Genomic DNA, 19,028 nt, shown 5'->3' with positions numbered 1-19,028 from the left:
ACTCTAAAACTCAAACTCCCTGTTAATAAATGCTAACACGCTATAAGCCTTCTTTACGGCTCTATCCACTTGAGTGGCAACCTCAAGTGACACAAAAAGGCTTACATTAACACTGCAATGAAGCTACTGTGAAAATTCCCCAGTCACCACACTCTGGCACCTGTTCGGGTACAGGAGGAGAGCTTAGCATGGCCAATACACCTACCCAGCACGTCTTTCGGAGTGTGGGAAGAAACTGGAGCACCTAGAGAAAACCCATACAGACACAGGAAGAATGTGCAGACTCCACACAGACAGCGACCCATGCCAGGAATCGAACTCAGGTTTCTGGCACTGAGAGGCAGCAATGCTAATGACTGTGCAACTGAGAGATGAAAGGAAGGCTGAAAGAGGCAATGAACACCATATTGAACAAACATTAATAAATTAGATTAGGAAATGGTGGAATGAATGATTTTAACATGGGTGTCGATAAAGGGAAAGCATAAGTGAATGTGTAGAATGACATTAAAGATTAGTAAATGCACTACGTGACAAAGTGTAAGAACACAATCGCCTTGGGTGACCTATATTCTCCATTATTTCTTCGACCCAGCAAGAAAACTCCTTGCTTTCTTTTCCTATGTATTATAAAAATCTTAACATTCATAATTCAGATTCATACCAATCAGGCCGCATTTGGATAATATTTTTGCAACAGTTTATTGGAAAGTCACCTTTACACTTAGTAAAATGGCACCCATGTAATAAAACATTAAAATTTGAATTTTAAAATACATTTTGTTAAGACAAACTTTTAAATGAAAGCATAAAGCAGATGTTGGAAATATGCAGCAAGTATAGCAACATCTGTGGAGAGAGGACAGAGTTAACATTTCAAGATAAACATGATTCCTCAGGACTGAAGGAATGTAGAAATGTGGTGGATTTTGTGTGGTTAAAAGGAGGGAAGGGGAGGAAGAACAAAGTCTGGGATGGGGTAGAGGGCAGGCGAGTTAAATGACAAAGATATGATGGAACATAATGAAGTTGTAAATGATTTTAGTAAAGAAGCAAAGCGTTTGTCCAGAGTGAGTGCAAATGAAAGCAAAAAACATGAAAACAAGAATAGTGAAGGGTATATGACATTGAAGGAGGACAGGAAGCTAGAAAAGTTGGAGGGATGGTTCTGTTAATTATTGATGGTATTAGCACAAACCAGACAGATGACCTAACTTTAGCAATCAGGATATAGAGGCAGTTTGAGTAGGGATAAGAAATTATAATGGCAAGAATTTACTTGTGGGAATAACGCATAGCTGCCCTAACATAATCCACATGATGAAGAAATGATGTAAGCTTGACAGAAAGATATGATAATCATGGGAGATTTTAATCTAGTAAGAAGTCTCACAACACTAGGTTAAAGTCCAATCTGTTGGATTTTAATCTGGTGTTGACAGACTTCTTACTGTGTTTACCCCAGAGCAACACTGCCATCTCCACAACAGATTTTAATCTACACAAACTGGAAAAAAATCACATGGACAATGGTAGCCTATCTGAAGAATTCATCAAATGAGTTCAGGATAGTTTCTCAAAGTAGCATATTCTGGCATAATAGAGTATGTCCATTTGATTTAGACCAGCACACAACAAAAAAGGGAAATCAAAATGGGATACAGAGCTCATGTTCTGAAATTATTGAAGTCAATGTTGAGTCTAAACGGCTGCAAAGTGCCTAATTGGAAGGCGAGATGCTGTTCCTCAAATTTGTGCTGAGCTTCCATGTTCCATGGAAGCAAACACAAGGACAGAAATGGGAGTGCAGAATATCATGGTGAATTAAAAGGGCAAGCAACCACAAGTTCAGGGTCATATACAAGGCCTGGACAGAGGTATTCTGCAAAGTGGTTACCCAATCTGCATTTTGCCTCCCACTGTAGAGATTGCTTTGTGAGCAATGAAAACAGTACACTAAGTTGAAAAAGTAAATTGCTGCTTCACCTGGAGGCAGTGTTTGAGGCCTAGACAATGAGGAGAAAGAGGAGGCAAATGGGCAGGTGTTATGCATTCTGCACAGGCAGGCATTATGGGAAGGGAACAAAGTGCTGGGGGTAATCAAGGAGCAGACAAATGTATTAAAGAAAGAACAGTTCCTTCAGAATGCTGACGGGAGAGAGGAGGGGAAGACGTTTAGTAGTGGCAACATGCTGTTGGTGGCAGAAATGGCATAAGATAATCCTTTGAATATGGAGGTCAGTAGGGTGGAAAGTGAGGACGAGGGGAATCCTATCGTAGTTCTAGACAGAAGAGGAAGAGGTGAGAGCAGAAGTGTGAATAAATGCGCTGGACATGGTTGAGGGCCCCGTCAATTGTAGTGGGAGGATTTCTTGGTTGAGAAAATAGATATATCAGAATTGCTGTTGAGGAAAGTTGCATCATTAGAACCAACACGTTGGAGACGGAGAAACCAGGAGAATGGAATGGAATCCTTACATGAGACAGGGCTTGAGGTATAATCGAAGTAGCTGTGGGAGTCAAGGGTTTGCAATGAACATTGTTAGACCAGTCTATCTTCAGAAATGGAGTCAGAGGTCTAAAGGAAGGGAAAGAAAGTGTTGAAGTTGGACCATACGAAGATCAGAGAAGATTGGAAATTGGAAGCAAAGTTGATGACATTTTCCAGTTCTGGCCAAGAGCAGGAAATGGCATCAATACAGTCAACATACTGGGAAAAAAAAGAGTTGAGGAAGGGGGCTCAGAGTAGGACTAGATTAAGAAATGGTCCACATATCCCACAAAAAGACAGGTGTAATGAGGATCCATGTGGGTACTCATAGGAACACCTTTTATTTGGAGGAAGCAAGACAAATTGTTCAATGAAGGAACAAGATCAGCCAGGTGGAAGAGTGGTGATGGATGGGAACTGGTTTGGCCTCTATTCAAGGATGAAATGGAGAGCTATCAGACCATTCTGGTGGGGATTTCGTGTAGAGAGATTTTATGTCTGTACTGGAGAGGTGGTGGTTAAGACCAGGAACTGGAAATTGCACCCTCTCCTTTTTTTCTCCCCTATGTACTCTATGAATGGTATGCTTTATCTGTATAGTGTGTAAGAAGCAATACTTTTTACTATATACCAATTCATGTGACAATAATAAATTAAACAAATCAAATAATGACATACAGCATCAGAGGGTCACAAACTGCTTAGAGGTGCATGAAAGCAGCTTAAATTTAGGGCTTGACAGACTAGAAACTGAGGCATTTTCCCCCTGATTGGGGAATCTGGAACACTGGGGCACACAATCTCAGGGTAAGGGGTTGATCAATTTATTCACTCAAAGGTATATGAACCTTTGGAACTGTACATTTGTGGATGTTCCATTGACAAACATATTTAAGGCTGAAATAGACTGATTTTTAATCTCTCAGAGAATCAAGGGATATGGAAACAGGAAGGAAAGAGAATTGAGACAGAAGGTTAGCCAAGATTATATTGAATGATGGAGCAGGCCCAAGAGGCTGTACGTTCCAGTTCTGCTCCTATTTGTTATATTGTGTTCATTATGACTTGAAAATTGCTAATCTATGACTAAAAGCGGAATGTATGGAAAATTTGATCTGCAATAGTAGATGCTAGCTGACTGCTTAGGAATACATCTCCTTCACCCTGGCTCTTGCCAGGATACAATATTTCCAAAGACAGCAAAATGAAATATAAGATAATAGATAGCTTGAAAAGAAGTTCACATTTGCAGTTCATTTGATATCAGAAGATGCAAGTGTTTTTGAACAACAGAAATTTTATCAGTTTATTGCCAGCAATAATTATGCTTTCTTGTATGAAATTCTGATTTATACAAAACATTTAAGCAGCAGCAGATAAAAAGATTAGTGATGCACAGTGACACAGCGGTTAGTTCTGCTCTCTCTCAGTGCCAGGGACAAGGGTTCGATTTTCGCTTGGCTGACTGTCTCATGTGGTTTGCACATTCTCCCCGTGCTAGCATGATTTTCTTCCAGATGCTCTGGTTTCCTCTCAGTCCAAATATATGCAGGTTAGGTGGATTGGCTATGCTAAATTGCCCTTTCGTATCCCAAGATGTGTAGGTTAGATGGATTAGCCATGGTAAAGGGTTACGGGGATGCTCCTTCCGAGAGTCAGTGCAGACTTGATGAATGAATGGCCTCCTTCTGCCCTGTAAGGATTCTTGGTTCTATGATGCAAGAAATGATGGGCTATGCTGCTTTTTAAAATTAATTCAAATGTCAGCAGAAAACTTGAGAGTTCTATAACTGATTACTAGGAATCTCAATATGACATAACCTCTATCTGTTCAGCTTTATACTCTGCTGTTCATCTTTCTTACCGTGATTAATATTCATTTAAATCTTAATATAAAATTTATACGAAAAATGTTAAAAATGCTATGGATATATTTTGAAAAATTCATTATTAGCATTTGGCACAGTCAATGTTTATTTCCTCTCTCTAGTTGTCCTTGAGTATCTTTGTAGATGGAATTGGAATTATGTAAAAGGTTAGACTGGGTAAGGACAGTGGATTTCCTTTCCCAACGGATCTAAAGATGAACTATTTGGGTTTTAATAATAACATAACTGTTACTGCCATCAGAATTTTATTTTCTTTTGTTTTCATTAAATTAAAATTAAATACTCCAACTGCTACAGTGGGATTTGAATGCAACATTTGTCCAGGTCTCTCAATTAGTAGCATAACTATTACATTACCCTATCTCAGGTAAGTTGTGTGTATGAACGTTACGTTTAATCTTCAAGTATGGACACGTCCTGTCTGATATACAATAAACATTGCACAGAACAGAAATAATAATTAGTGCCAAGAATGTATATTAGCAATGGAAGGCTCCTTCATGACTACTATAAAAATCAAAATAATCTATAGGGACCTAATTTTTCCTTTTATTTCCCAAATGTAGTTAAGTCTTAGGGCTTTAAAAGAAGAGGACAATAAAACATTAAGTAAATTTTTTAGGAAATATTTTGGAAAATTCAACAGAAAAATACACCAGGCAGCTCATGCTTCATTATTAGATGCAGATTAAAAAACTAACAAGTTTTCTCCATCAGGATCATCTTTCTCTTGTGAAATTCCTTTCCCTTTCTCCACAATCCTACTCCTTTGAATGTCAAATGCGAGATTACAAAATCCAAGGCTCAACATTTTTGAATTAAAAGAAACCCTTCCATGCACAGATCTCCAGTTCTTGATGAGAACCTGGTCCCAAGGCCCCCCTCCAAGCAAATGGCAATCTCTGGAAAACGAGCTAGACAAACTTAAAGCCGGACACACTTTCCAAAGAGAACTGAGGGACTGCTGTGTGCTCTGTTTCACAGAGACATGGCTCATTCCTGCTTCACCAGACTGTGCCCTGCAACCAGAGGGCTTCGCAATCCACGAAATGGACAGTGGCCTCAAGCAAGACTAGGGGAGGTGAGGTCTGCTGCCTAATCAACAGCTCGTGGTGTACAGATATAGCTACACTGGTGGGTTTCTGCTCCCTGACCTAAAATATCTGATGGTAAAATGGCACCCCTATTACCTTCCACGGGAGTTCACCTCTTATCCTGACAACAATTTACATTCCACCCCATGAGGACCATGCTAGACAAAACACACACCACCACAAATAGACTTGAGGTGAAACATCTGGACGTCTTGCTCATCATGGCCAGGGATTTCAATCAGGCCAAGCTCAAGAGTGTTCTACCAAGATACCACCAACACATCTCCTGTTCCACACAGGCCCAAACATCCTAGACCACCGCTGCATAAATATCAAAAATGCCCACTGCTCTACTGCCCACCCACACGTTGGTAAATCAGACCACAAGGCTGTGCTCCTGCTCCCAGCGCAGAAGCAAAAACTGAAATGGGAGAATCCATCAAAGAAAGTCATGCAATGTTGGTCTGAGGAATCAGATGATCTTCTACAGGGCAGCTTAGAGTCAGTAGACTGGTCAGTATTTAAAAATTCTGTGACTAGCCTGAACAAGTATGCCACTACAGTAACTGACCTCATTAGTAAGTGCGTAGAAAACTGTGTGCAAAGAAGCAAATCCGTGTGTTTCCCAACTGGAAACCACAGATGAACAGGGATATCCACTGCTTGCCAAAGTCCAGATCTGAGGTGTTTAAGTCAGGCGACCATGACCTACACAAGAAAGCCAGATATGATCGACGGAGATCCATCAAAGATGCCAAAAGACAGTACCAGATCATGCTAGAATCGCAGGCTAACCACACGAACTCCCGCCAACTATGGCAAGGTCTGCAAGACATAGCCAGTTACAAGATGAAGTGAGGTAAAATTGCTGGCTCCGACACACACTTCCCCAATGTGCTCAATGCATTCTATGACCATTCTAAGCAAGAGGTCAGCAACAGCATGCCCTCCATCCCAGAAGCCTTGGACGAACCTGCATCTGAGGTCATCATTGCCGACGTCAGAGCAGCCTTCTCAAAAGTCGACCCATGGAAAGAAATTGGGCCAGATGGGGTACACGGATGAGCACTCAGGTCCTGCGTGGACCAGCTGGCAGGGTATTCACATACATCTTCAACCTCTCGATACACCAATCCGAGTTCCGGTACCAAGGAAAAGCCAGGCAGCGTGCCTTAATGACTATGGCTCTGACATCTATCGTTATGAAGTGCTTTGAAAAGTTACTTGTGGCACAAATCAATTCCTGCCAACCAGACTGCCTAGATCCACTAGTTCACCTATTGACGCAACAGGTCCACAGCAGATGCCATCTCCCTGGCCCAACACCCAACCCTGGAACATCTAGATAACAAAAATACCTATGTCAGACTCCTATTCATACAGCTCAGCCTTTTACACCATTATTCCGACAAGACTCATCTCCAAACTTTATGGCCTGGACTTGGGTCCGCCTCCTGCAATGGATCCTACACTTCCTAACCCACAGACCGCAATCAGTAACAATAGGCAACAATACTTCCTCTATGATCATCCTCAACACTGGTGCTTCACAAGGCTCCTCTGCCCCTTATACACCTCTGACTGTATGGCTAAATTCCTCACCAACTCGATTTTCAAGTTTGCTGATGACACTACCTTTGTGGGTCAGATCTCAAACAATGTTAAAACACAGTACAGGAAAGAAAGAGAGAATCTGGCGAATTGGTATGATGACAATAATCTCTCCTTCAATGTCGACAAAATGAAGGAGATAGTCACAAACTTCAGGAAGCATAGTGGAGGGCATGTCCCTTGTACATCATTAGGGATGAAGTAGAAATGGTCGACAGCTTCAAGTTTTTAGGTGTTCATATCACCAACATGTCCTGGTCTCTCTATGCGGATGCGATTTTTAGGGAAGTCCACCAACGCCTCTCCTTTCTCAGGAGACTAAGGAAGTTTAGCATACCTGATGCACCGTAGAAAGCATTCTTTTCGGTTGTATCAGTTGGTTATGGCTCCCGTTCTGTCCAAGTCCGCAAGAAACTACAAAGCCCAGTCCAGCACTCAAACCAGCCTCCCATCCAATGATACTGTCTACATTTCCTGCTGCCTCAGAAAAGCAGCCAGCATAATCAAGGACCCCATGGACATACTCTCTTCCACCTTCCTCTGTTGGATAAAAGCTACAAAAGTCTGAGATCATGTAGTAACCAACTCAAGAACAGTACTTTTCCTGCTGCCATCAGACTTTTGAACGGACCTACCCCGCATTAAGTTGATCTTTCTCTACACCATTGCTATAACTGTAACACTACATTCTGCACCCTCTCCTTTCCTTCCCTATGTATGGTATGTTTTGTCTGAATAGCACACCAGAAACAATACTTTTCAATGTATACTGATACATGTGACAATAATAAATCAAAATGTCTTGTGCAATATTAGCACTCTGAATTAGAAACATGAAACTACATTTCAATTCCGATTGGATCTCCAGAAAATGACAATTTTGTGGCACTCCTTTTATTTTATAAACCCGATATTCAGCATCTGTTGAATGTTAACTTAAAAAGGCTAAATATTTTTCATACGTAGTATAACGAATGTTCACTGAATTGTATAATATTCTGGTTAAAATCAATTCAAAATCAAAGGCAAATCCTGCTCAATAAATAACATGTTTATTATGATCGACTACTCTGTAAAACAGTCTCCTTTAAACTTACCAAATAAACTGATCTGTATTAAATCATTTGGTGGCTTAAGTTCCTCCATTGGCTCGGAGGAGAGCAAGTACGTTTCCTTTCCCACCCTTCTCGATAGCTTGTGGAAACTTTCCTTATGCTGTGTTTGTCTTGGCTCTATTGACATCTAAATCTTAAACCGTAAGAGCTTGAACTTTCTTTCATGGCAGCAACTGCAGTTACACCCAGAAACATGCTGGCAGTTGCTCCCATGTTGATGCAAGGTTACACCTAAAATACCTCCCAAATTCATTCAAAAACATCCAAACCTAAAATGCACATATAAAGAACAACAATCAGTGTGAAGAATTGGGGTTCAAGGAAATGCTGAACCACAAATTCTTCCTTGAGCCTTAAAATTATAAGTTTCAACCACTTAGCCATCATTCATACACATTAAGTATCTTTAAGAATCTGCAATTTGAGAAGTTTTTTCAGTTCTAAAAGTAATTTGTATGTTGTCTTAAAATGCATTCAAAGGAATAGATAATACAGACCTGGTCACAAAAAAAGACAATTTTTCAAAATCTCTCAAACAGATTGCAATTAAAAGGCCAGAAAAATCCCTGCTATGCCTAAAAACAATATTAAAAGACCCCTGAACAAGTCCAATCAGAGGATGCTTGCATATGAGAGCCTGGGCCATGGTCCATTTTATGTGCTGGGATTCGTTAGGCTGGCAGATTTGATGGATCGGTATAAAAGACTGAGGAAACTTGAGCACATTGTAGTTACATGCATGACTTACTATGTTCAAAATTCCTCAATCTTCTAAGTCACGCGATTGTTTTGCGCCCAGACAATAGGGTGTGTTATAATGGAAATGCTCTGAACATCTGTCAGGCTGTAATTACACCTTCCCACCAGTATAGTGCTGTTGTCTCACATTTGCATCTCTCAGATCTGCTGTCTGTGTTACAAATAAATTCTTCCACTGCAACCAGCTCTATTTCTATGCTTCCCAAACTACTCCAAGTTACAGAAACTTTACTTTTATTGAAATTGACGAAGATGATGTCCAAAACTAAAGGAATTCAGATTAAATCATCTTAAAAAAGATCTAGAGTAAGAAGGATAGCAAAGACCCAAATACATAACAGTAATATTGCACTATACAAATGAACTGTATGTTTTGAGTCACTGAGTTCAATCAAATATAGCAATGGGTTATTACAATTGGTTGAAAATCTCTGAACTAGGAAAGGAGAGGAAAAAAACTCTCTCTTCTGGTGAATGTTATCTAACTACATTTGTGGAACAGTGCACAGTCATATGGATAAATTTATCAAGGTAGGCCAACACAGGTAGCATACCTCAATCTTGGTTGAGAAATAAGCTCACATATAAAGGTCATCCAATCGATAGATGTGATGCACACAAGTCTCAGTGAATATTTTTGAAATCAAATGCAAAGTCAGTGAGTACAGAAAATTCATACTTACCCATACTATTTGTAGAGCTGCACCACATCAACAGAAAGCCAGTGCAAATCAAGTTCAATAATCCAAACAGTAAGATCTTCCAAGACTGTGAAATACAAAAACTGCATCAACAGCAGGGAAATATTCAGAACATGTCTTGCACTAAGTTTAGTTTTTGTCATTTTAATCAACAGAAGTAACTGTTCAGCTCAATGAAAGTGTTGTCTAAAATGGTTGAATTTTCAACATTCTGCTCAGATGACCAGTGCGACAATGGTGTGCATTCTGCACACAGCGAATACAAAGAAAGCCCGATTTGCAATAAAGCAAGCAAAAATTGATTTTCTCAATTTTTCAACTTTACTAACTGGACCCCGTGTGCACGCTGGCTGAAAGCAATGGAGTTTAGAATGAACTGCATTTGTGCATGCCAGAACTCATGTTAGCTAAGAAAGTTAGAGAGGGAGTTAGAAAGGAGAAGAAGGTAAGTTGCTCTACTTGAATTCTCAATTCTGTTAGCCAACTGTTGAAGTAACTGGCAGCAACCCAAATCACCTCATGGTCATGATTTAAAATATATTGTCCACTTAAATGAACTGGTAAATTTAAAAACCAGGGCAGCAAGCAAAGTTAACATAAGTAGGGATTGAGTCAACTTGTGTGTTAACTTGCAACATTAAGAAACAGTATGGTGTGGATTCAAGCCTGCAGTTCCCTAACTAACTTCGTTAGCCCAAGCCAGACAGGCAGAAGCACCAGGTAGATCCTCGGAAGTTGTCTATGGAGGAAGAGTCAGCCTTCTGGGTGGGAATAGACCCCATCCCTCTGAAATCTAATGATATTTATGCTGGTGGCCTCTGCATTGTACAGAGATTGTGGAAGATTCTAGTGTGAACTCCCACTGAAAAAAAAAGTGATTTAGTCCAGTTTTCCCATGAATTTGACACTTTCACACCAAAGAAATGCATACAGGTGATAGCAGAAAAGGGAACAACTAGAGTTTATCAGCCAATATGGTCAATAACATGGCTTTTTTCCAGTTCCAGGACCCTGATCGGCACCTAGATGAATTCCCAGGTTGTGAACCTGAGGACGGATGTGGCGGAACCCAGCAGGAGATTTGAGAAGGTGGTCATTTAAGAGGGCACCTTTGGGATAAAGGACAGCAAATGGGCTCTATCACCAGGGCACCATTTCATCTCTGACCTCTAGTCATATCAGGGGCAATCCAGACAATGTGTGTAGAGTACCGTCGATTGACACAATTAGCTTAAATGATGGGCAGGTAGTAGTCAATCCCCAGATGTCACCCCTCCACCTCAAAAATTGGCTGCAGACAGGAACGTGCCGTTAGAACGGCACAGCATCTGGTAACAAGAAAACGCCACCAAATTCTGGCCTACCAACGACTGCTTTCCTAACAAATGAAATATGTTGGGAATTGACATAGAGAAGGGAAAACTGGGTTCAACACTGCTCATCTGCCACTGGCATTATGCAAAGCCCAAGCAAGTCCAGTACAGATACAGCAAACCAAGAGACCTCCTGTGTTGTAAATTTTCAATTATTTCTATGAGGTCTGATGCCTATCATCTGAATCACAATATGGGCAGTCTAGGGAATCTTTTAAAAAATGGCTTTTATTTCTTATAATTAATTGAAATATGTCCTTCGTAGCTTTTGTTAAAATAGCTTTTTCCTCCTTTGTTCACTAAAGAATTTTGTAAGTGGGATCAGTTTTATGAAACACATTCTTGAAGTTTCTAGGTGACACAGGGTTAGCACTACTGCCTCACAGTGCCAGGGACCCAAGTTTGATTCCGGCCTTGGATGACTGTGTGGTGTTTGCACGTGCTCCCTTTGTCTGCGTGGATTTCCCCTCTCAGTCCAGAGATAGGTAAGTAGGGTTTATTTATTAGTCACTAGTAAACCTTACATTAAACACTGCAATGAAGTTACTGTGAAATTCCCCTAGTCGCCACATGCTGGCAACTGTTTAGGCCATTGCATCTAACCAGCACATCTTTCGGACTGTGGGAGGAAACTGGAGAACCTGGAGGAAATCCATGCAGACATGGGGAGAACTCTGCACAGGCAGTGACCCAAATCGAGAATCAAACCTGGGTCTCTGATGCTGTGAAGCAGCAGTGGTAACCACTGACCCACCGTGCTGCTAGATATGCAGACTAAGTGGATTGGCCATGTTAAATTGCTCCTTAACGTCCAAAGATGTGTAGATTAAGGGTCATAGGGATAGGGTGGGCCTGGATTAGGTGTTCTTTGGAGAGTTGATGCAGATTCAATGGGCCAAATGGCCTCCTTCTGCCCTGTAGGGATTTTATGGTTCTGTATAAAAAGTGAAATAATGTAACTGAGGGACAGATAAGTGTAAGCTGCAAATGGTGCATCATCTCTTTACTGCTTCTAAAAAATTACTGGTATACTGTACAGGGAATGCTATGCAATGAAAATATTGTTAATGGTGCTCCAAGAAACCTTCAGTGATGCATTGCAAATATATGCAAAACCAATGTGATCATTCAGACTTAAATGCATTTTTCAGCTGTGAAACTAATGAGAACATTTGGAACATCCAAACATTATGAAACCATACACTTACCTTTTTGAACATAAAATATAAAGCTAGTAAAAGAAAGATAATATCCAAAATCTAATCTTGGAATCTATAGATATTAGCTCTGATTTTTGGGTTGGGGTGAAGAAACTTTGCTCCTTGACCTTGAAGTGGATTTCCTCTATTCTGACATGACTTTGTAAGAGGAACCACCTTTAGGGGATCTAGGAAAAGAGCAGGCTGATCAGATGTTAGATAAAAAGATCTCCTAGGCAACAAAGCAGGAAGTAAAATTCATTTTAAAATAAATCATTTCTATCACGATAGTACAAATTTGCAGCCATACTGCCTCAATCAAATTACCAGCCAATACCTCATTCCAATTCACATTAACAGATATTGGTCTCACAAATAAATAAGCTGTCCTTTTTTAAATGGTATTTGATGATCAAAACCTGTCCTGCAACCTCTACGCTACAAAGGGAATAAACATTTTAACTCAACAAAGCTACCGTCATTAAGTGCAAGTTTTGCACATCACTTACCCGCCTGTCTGCTGCCACCAGCAAGAATTCTTGTGTAAACTTTCCACCTAGAGATCTATGTGTTTTGTGGAAAGGATGAATGGTTCCCTTTAAAAAACAAAAACAAAAATTCAATTTTAAGTATCAAAATTTATTACAGAGAAACGCTAATGACTTCACCAAATATTCTGTGCTGACACTTTAGTGGCTCACAACGGGTATTTGCAATATCACAGGCACTAGCTTTTAGACATGAAATTAAAGTGGAAATCATCTACTTTAGGTAGATCAATAAATCTCACTGTATTATTCAAACACTCCTTCCTCAACAAACAAGAAAAGACCAACCAATCCAATATTATATACATGAACCTCTCTGAAATTTACAAATGGCCATAACATTTACCGATAAAGCATAGATGAGAAACAGTTAATTGCTGTCTGATGACTCGGCTATTTGAGTCAACTCTTTATCCCATATAGAAATCAATTCCCTGTGCCACAAACTTAACCATATCAACAATGTAGAGGTAAAGTCTTTCCTAGTTTGCACATGTTCTTTTATCACAAGTCAAATGAAAGCAGTGAAAACAATGCAAAAGATAAGAGGATTTTAAACGCAAATGTAAAACAAGAATAAAGTTTCCAGGATCTTTAATACAGTTTTAAAAATCACTTTGCCAAAAACCAGCCTAAAATCAAAATAAAGAGGATGATGAATTTTTATTAATTGTGGCAGTTTAAAGAGAGTGTTCAAAATGGAGCACATTATCTTAGGTACACAGGAATAGTAGGCATATTTTAGAAGTTTCATATCTGAAAAGATATTCAATTTACTAAGAAACTGAATGGTCTTTTTCAGTGATTTAAAATGAGGCTACTCGCAGGTGGAGTATCACACTTAAATTTTGTATAAATCCATTTCCAGCTATATTAATAAGGCTGTACAAGGTTGTCACTTTTAAATAAAATGAATATTTTGAACACAAAGTAAAATATAGGACTGTGTTCTATTAGATTGATGCATGGAAAATTTTGTTTGTAATATCATAAATAAATTTCAGCAGAAGCTTGAAGTGTAACTGAGCCAGTGCAACCTGGGTTCAATGGCTCAATTGATCCCAAAAGCAGAAACTCTACCCCATTATAACTCACAGCAAAATCTGTTCTTAGCTAACCAGGCAAATATCTAAAAATGCAATAACGTCATGAACATAAATTTCCTTACTGCAGGCATTTGATGTAATTTTGCTACTGATTTGCTCATTAGGTAAAAATGTCTTGCAAAGAATAAATTGCCAGATGGATCAACCATTATACGGTGAGACACTGCTTTTGAAAGTCAAAAGCTGAACTATAAAATGGTAAAACTCTCCAGCTACCTGTATGGGAAATTTAATTGGAGAGTTCATATAAAGAACATTTTGATTTCCAGGAAAACTTCAGGATTAAAGGTACATAACAGCCTGGTGTTATGAAAACTCAAATTAAAACTGGAATATTACTGCATTCAACACAAAGAAATTTACTACATTAATTATGCTTTCTACTTCTAGCTCACCATCATTATACTTTGAAGATGAAATGACTATAGACAAATAAACAAAATTGAATGACAACCATCTATTTATTAATAATGAAAAACCTGGATGAAATGATAGTGTAGCAGTAATGTTACTGGACCAGTAACCTAAAGGCCTAAAGGACACCAGCACAGCAGCTCATGGAATTTAAATTTAATAAATCTGGAAATAAAAGCTAGTCTAATGGTGACCATAAAATTAGCATTGTTTGGTTCTTTAAGAGAAGGAAATCTGCTGTCCTTAACTTGTCAAGCCTACATGCGACTCCAGATCCACAGCAATGGCCTAGCAGGGCTCAGTTCAAAGGTGATTAGGGAAGAGAAACAAATGCTAGCTTGGTCAGCAAGAAAGAAAGAATAAGCAAAAACAGAAAATTCCTATTCTCTCAATGAACCTACAAGATAAGTCACAGGAAATACTCAAAAACGTAGGAATTATTGTGCCTAATGTAACTACAAATGAGGTGGGAAAAAGATAATTATATACACATATTTAAAGAAGCGAAAAATCTGAAGGCAAACTTTAAACTAGTGTCCTGGATTCTCCAGATTACAAATTGTGTGTTCACTTATCACTGAAAACCTACACCATCTGGAGAGATTACTAGGAGGCATGATAAATCATGGTCATTAACTGAAACATTATCCTGCTAATACAGAACACTGTATCCATTAAAGTCGGAAAGTTATGAAGTTCACCCTACAACATGTGCAAGCAAGATTCCATGCACTCAATACCGGTAATGGAGATTTTTCAGTGACATTTCAATTTGCCATACTTAGAGTAGCTCTTTTGTTGTCAGTTTACATCTCCTTTCACTCTAGCAGAGGCCGACACAAATTACTGGGTTTTACAGCATACAGGGGATGCATTATTTTGACTGCTTTTGTAAAGGGGGACATTTTACACTTCATTTATCACTGAGGAAGAGAGCTGCTCCCTGGTTAACCCTTCAAATACTTAAAAACCTTTGTAAGCATCAAACTACATAAGGCTTCTCATCATAGAATCCTACAGTGCAGAAGGAGGCCTTTCAGCTCATCGAGTTTACACCAATCACAATCCCATCCAGACCCTATCCCCATAACCCCATGCATTTACCCTAGCTACTCCCCCTGACACAAGGGGCAATTTAACATGGCCAATTCACCTAACCTGCACATCTTTGGACTGTGGGAGGGAACCGGAGCATCGGAAGAAACCCACACAGACACAGGGAAAATGTGTAGACTCCGCACGGACAGTGACCCAAGCCAGAAATTGAACCCAGGTGCCTGGAGCTAACCATTGTGCTGCCCAATGATTTTTCTGGTAATGTAATTAAATGCATTTTAAAATTACATTGTGTTAAGCATCATCAAATACAATAACTAAAACAAACCAGCTTAGAAAAATGGGGAGAAAAACTTGAGAACAGAACGGTGGATCCTTTGAGAGCAGCAGCAGTGAAGGATAATCCTGTAAAGTGACTTTAATTCACTTTGCTTTAAACAACATTGTTTATATCATTAGTATCAAAAGGCATTCTTACATTATAGTACCCATTTAGAGTGATGCTGCATAGTGTAGCAAGGTGTTCCAAACATGGAGGCAACAAGTTATGCTCATTTTTTTCAGATTGAAGGGAAAGCTACATAAAACACAAAGCCAGATCCACTGTCTTTCATAGTCTCACAATTATGAGCATGAACAAAGATGGGAAGATGTTAACCTGGATGCAAGATTTTTTTCTTTCATGGATGTGGGCACCATGGTAAGGCCAGCATTTATTGCTCATTCCTAACCACCCTAGAGATCACAGAATTCCTACAGTGCAGAAGGAGTCCATTCGGCCCATCGAATCTGCACCGACCGCAATCCCATCAAGGCCCTATCCCCATAACTCCATGCATTTATCTTAGCTGGTCCCCCGACACTAAGAGGCAATTTACCATGACCAATCAACCTTACCTTTGGTTTGTAGGAGGAAACCGGAGCACCCAGAGGAAACGCACGCAGATGCGGGGAGAATGTGCAAACTCCACACAGACAGTGACCCCAGGTCCCCGGTGCCATGAGGCAGCAGTGCTAACCACTGTGCCACCATGCCACCCAAGCGATAGTGGTGAGGGACCTGCATCAGTTCTAAGTCAGCACGGAAGCTGTGTGACTTTGAGAGGCAAGAAGAGATCTGGTTAAAAAAACTAACGATTTTTCAAAACATGATTTTTCATCTATAAACTGTTACTATCTAACAGTTTGAAACTGAACAGCTCAGTATACTCCAGTGACATTCCTATTAAGTAGATTTATTGAATGTGCCTACATCTAATGACAATATAGATCAATTTTTCCTTTTCATTTAAATTAATTAACTGGAATTATTCAACACAATGGAGGCATAAGTCATGAATCAGATTTGTATCTTTCAACAGATACAAACATAATTTTAAAACAGAAATTTTACTGGTATATGCGAAGTTGATATGAGGTGCATTATGCACAGGTTACATTTCACGTTAAATAGGAGGTTGGAATATTTGTTTCTGAAGAACTGTCAGTTTAAGTATCAGACCTTTCGCTACATTTATCTGCTGCAATGCACTGTAGTGATTCAACGAGGCAGCCCATCACTTTTTGAAAAAGGTAAATAATGCGATGATACTGTGCTCTTCAGAAAAGTGTTCATATCGTGTTTCTTGTGAGGGGTATTTTTAAAATTCAGCAGTTTACACAGTGCTGGTAAGTCTGCACTAGACAGCTCCATGCTAAGAATGCAGGCTAATGCTTGATTTTAGCCAGTGAGGTGTTTGTTTTAATTGGAGTGAAGGCATTTTTGTTTACTTAGTCTTCCCCCTGGGGTTTTAGAGTAGGGTTTTGATTAGATTGACAGAGGCAGAGTCATGTGAATGGGCAGAGCTAAGCTTGCAGAAAAAACACACAGTTCTCTTTTATTTTAAAACAATCAGTCTTCTGCATGGTCCTGCGAGAAGCAAGCGTTTTTCTGTTTTCCCCCAGAGTCTGCTGTAGGGGGTTGTCAGAAAACAAGTGTCCCTCTGTATGTCTCTCTCTCTCTCCAGAGATGCCTTCAAATTGTGCTGTGACTGCTGATAAGTACAAGCATGTAAGCTTAGGGGTTGCTAACTGATTTTGAAGAGGGGCTTTAAGTCTGTAAGAGGAATATTGCTTCAACTGGAACTGAGAGATAGGTTAGCAGCTAAGAATTGTATCTTATCATGATTAAATATTGTTCAATTGGTAAATGTTAAGCTAATCAATTTGTTATAATTAAACTGTATTGTTAAATAAAGTTTATTTGATAAAAGCTTCCAAGTATGTCATAGAATCACACCTGGAATGAAATACTTTATCCTCAAATTAATGCCAAAATAGCATATAGCTGGGTTCTAGTCTAATTTCATTATATATCTTGGGGTTTTCAATCTTGTACCCTAACAGTAGAGATATGCAATAAATGCTGTCCTTGCAGATGACAGGCACACACATAGCAAGAATCAATATAATTAACATTTTCACCTCTTGTAACAAACTAGAGATCAACACTATATGTTCCTTATGTTTTTCATGCCCTTTTTAAGAATGGGATTTCCGAGGTTACACAGGGACAAGCCCAAACCAAATTCAGCCATTTGTATCTTTTCCACTTTACATTGTAGCTTAGCTCAAATTCAACTCCATTTTCCTACCGTTGATTCATTTCCTTTGACACCCTAATACAAATGTCAACCTAAGACTTGAAAATCTCAATGTACTCAGTTCTTTTTAGACTGACATTTCAAACTTTCACTACGGTTGTGAAATGCTGTTTCTGACTTCACATCCAAATGGCTCACCTCTAATCTTAAGATTATACTCCCTTGCTTTGGACTTTCCATCAGGTGAAATAGCTTCCCTGTACTGACTCTATAAAATCTCATTATTTTAATAAACTTGTATTAAAATGCCCTTAAGCCATCTAAGCTCATGGGAATACAAGCACGTTTGTACATTGTCTTCATTATGTCTTCTCTACAATCTAAGCCATTTTTAAAAGTCTGCAGTCTCTAAATATGCATCAAGCAGCAGAACAGTAATACACAAATAAACTTGAAAAACTCAAATCATAGTTTTTGATTCCAACTTATCTTATCATTTATAACCCATCTCACTAGCAACAGATAGTGAAAATACAGAAACAGGTTGAGACCATGTGATCCCAACAACAAGCACATAGCAAACTTTCCCCTAAGCTACTGCAAGTATCTTTTCATTTTTTTATAACCTGTAAGATCTGCACTGTACGAATCAACATTTAAATATCCTTTCTCAAAAGACCACCAACAAAAATCTGTGTCAAAAATGGCAAACATTAACTGAGGAGTAATGAAGAATTGGATGGAAGAATCAACTGCCTTGAGAAACATATTCTGCACAAAGATTAGCTGCTCAAGAAAATGAAAACGGTTTAGATAAGTAAAATATTCCCAAATGTACGCATGACAGGACTAAGTCAAAGGCAGGCAATAGAAGTTGTTTATTAATTTATTGACTTATCTTGTGATAACACTTCACAACATTTTGTACTGCAGGTTAATTTATTTTCAATTAACTGTATCATAAGAAAGCTCCATTTAGTACCTTGTTGGGTGCAATTCACCACAAACATCACTATGAAGCAACAAAACATTGTTCAAAGACTACACATGAAAGAAAATGACTAAAATTTACATTGCACTTTTGCCCCGA

At 39.1% G+C, this 19,028-nt stretch overlaps 2 protein-coding genes across 2 annotated transcripts in view; one reads left to right on the top strand and one right to left on the bottom strand.

Annotated features, from left to right (window-relative positions):
* Positions 1–19,028, top strand: part of LOC145351095 (protein CEBPZOS-like) — a 652,257-nt gene that overhangs the window by 608,756 nt on the left and 24,473 nt on the right. The gene's annotated exons all lie outside the window — the stretch shown is intronic.
* slc30a6 (solute carrier family 30 member 6) overlaps positions 1–19,028 on the bottom strand; it is a 144,964-nt gene that overhangs the window by 109,348 nt on the left and 16,588 nt on the right. The window contains exons 3-4 of the mRNA XM_080200697.1: positions 12,742–12,828; positions 9,643–9,727 (exon numbers count right to left, since the gene is read on the bottom strand). Coding sequence (XP_080056823.1) covers positions 9,643–9,727; positions 12,742–12,828 — 172 coding nt within the window. The remainder of the gene's footprint in view (positions 1–9,642; positions 9,728–12,741; positions 12,829–19,028) is intronic.

This window comes from Carcharhinus amblyrhynchos, chromosome 12, assembly GCF_965287045.1.
Source record: "Carcharhinus amblyrhynchos chromosome 12, sCarAmb.v2.hapA, whole genome shotgun sequence".
Classification (NCBI taxonomy): domain Eukaryota; kingdom Metazoa; phylum Chordata; class Chondrichthyes; order Carcharhiniformes; family Carcharhinidae; genus Carcharhinus; species Carcharhinus amblyrhynchos.
The sequence above is the reverse complement of the archived record's forward strand: the minus strand, read 5'-3'. Positions and strand labels throughout refer to the sequence as shown.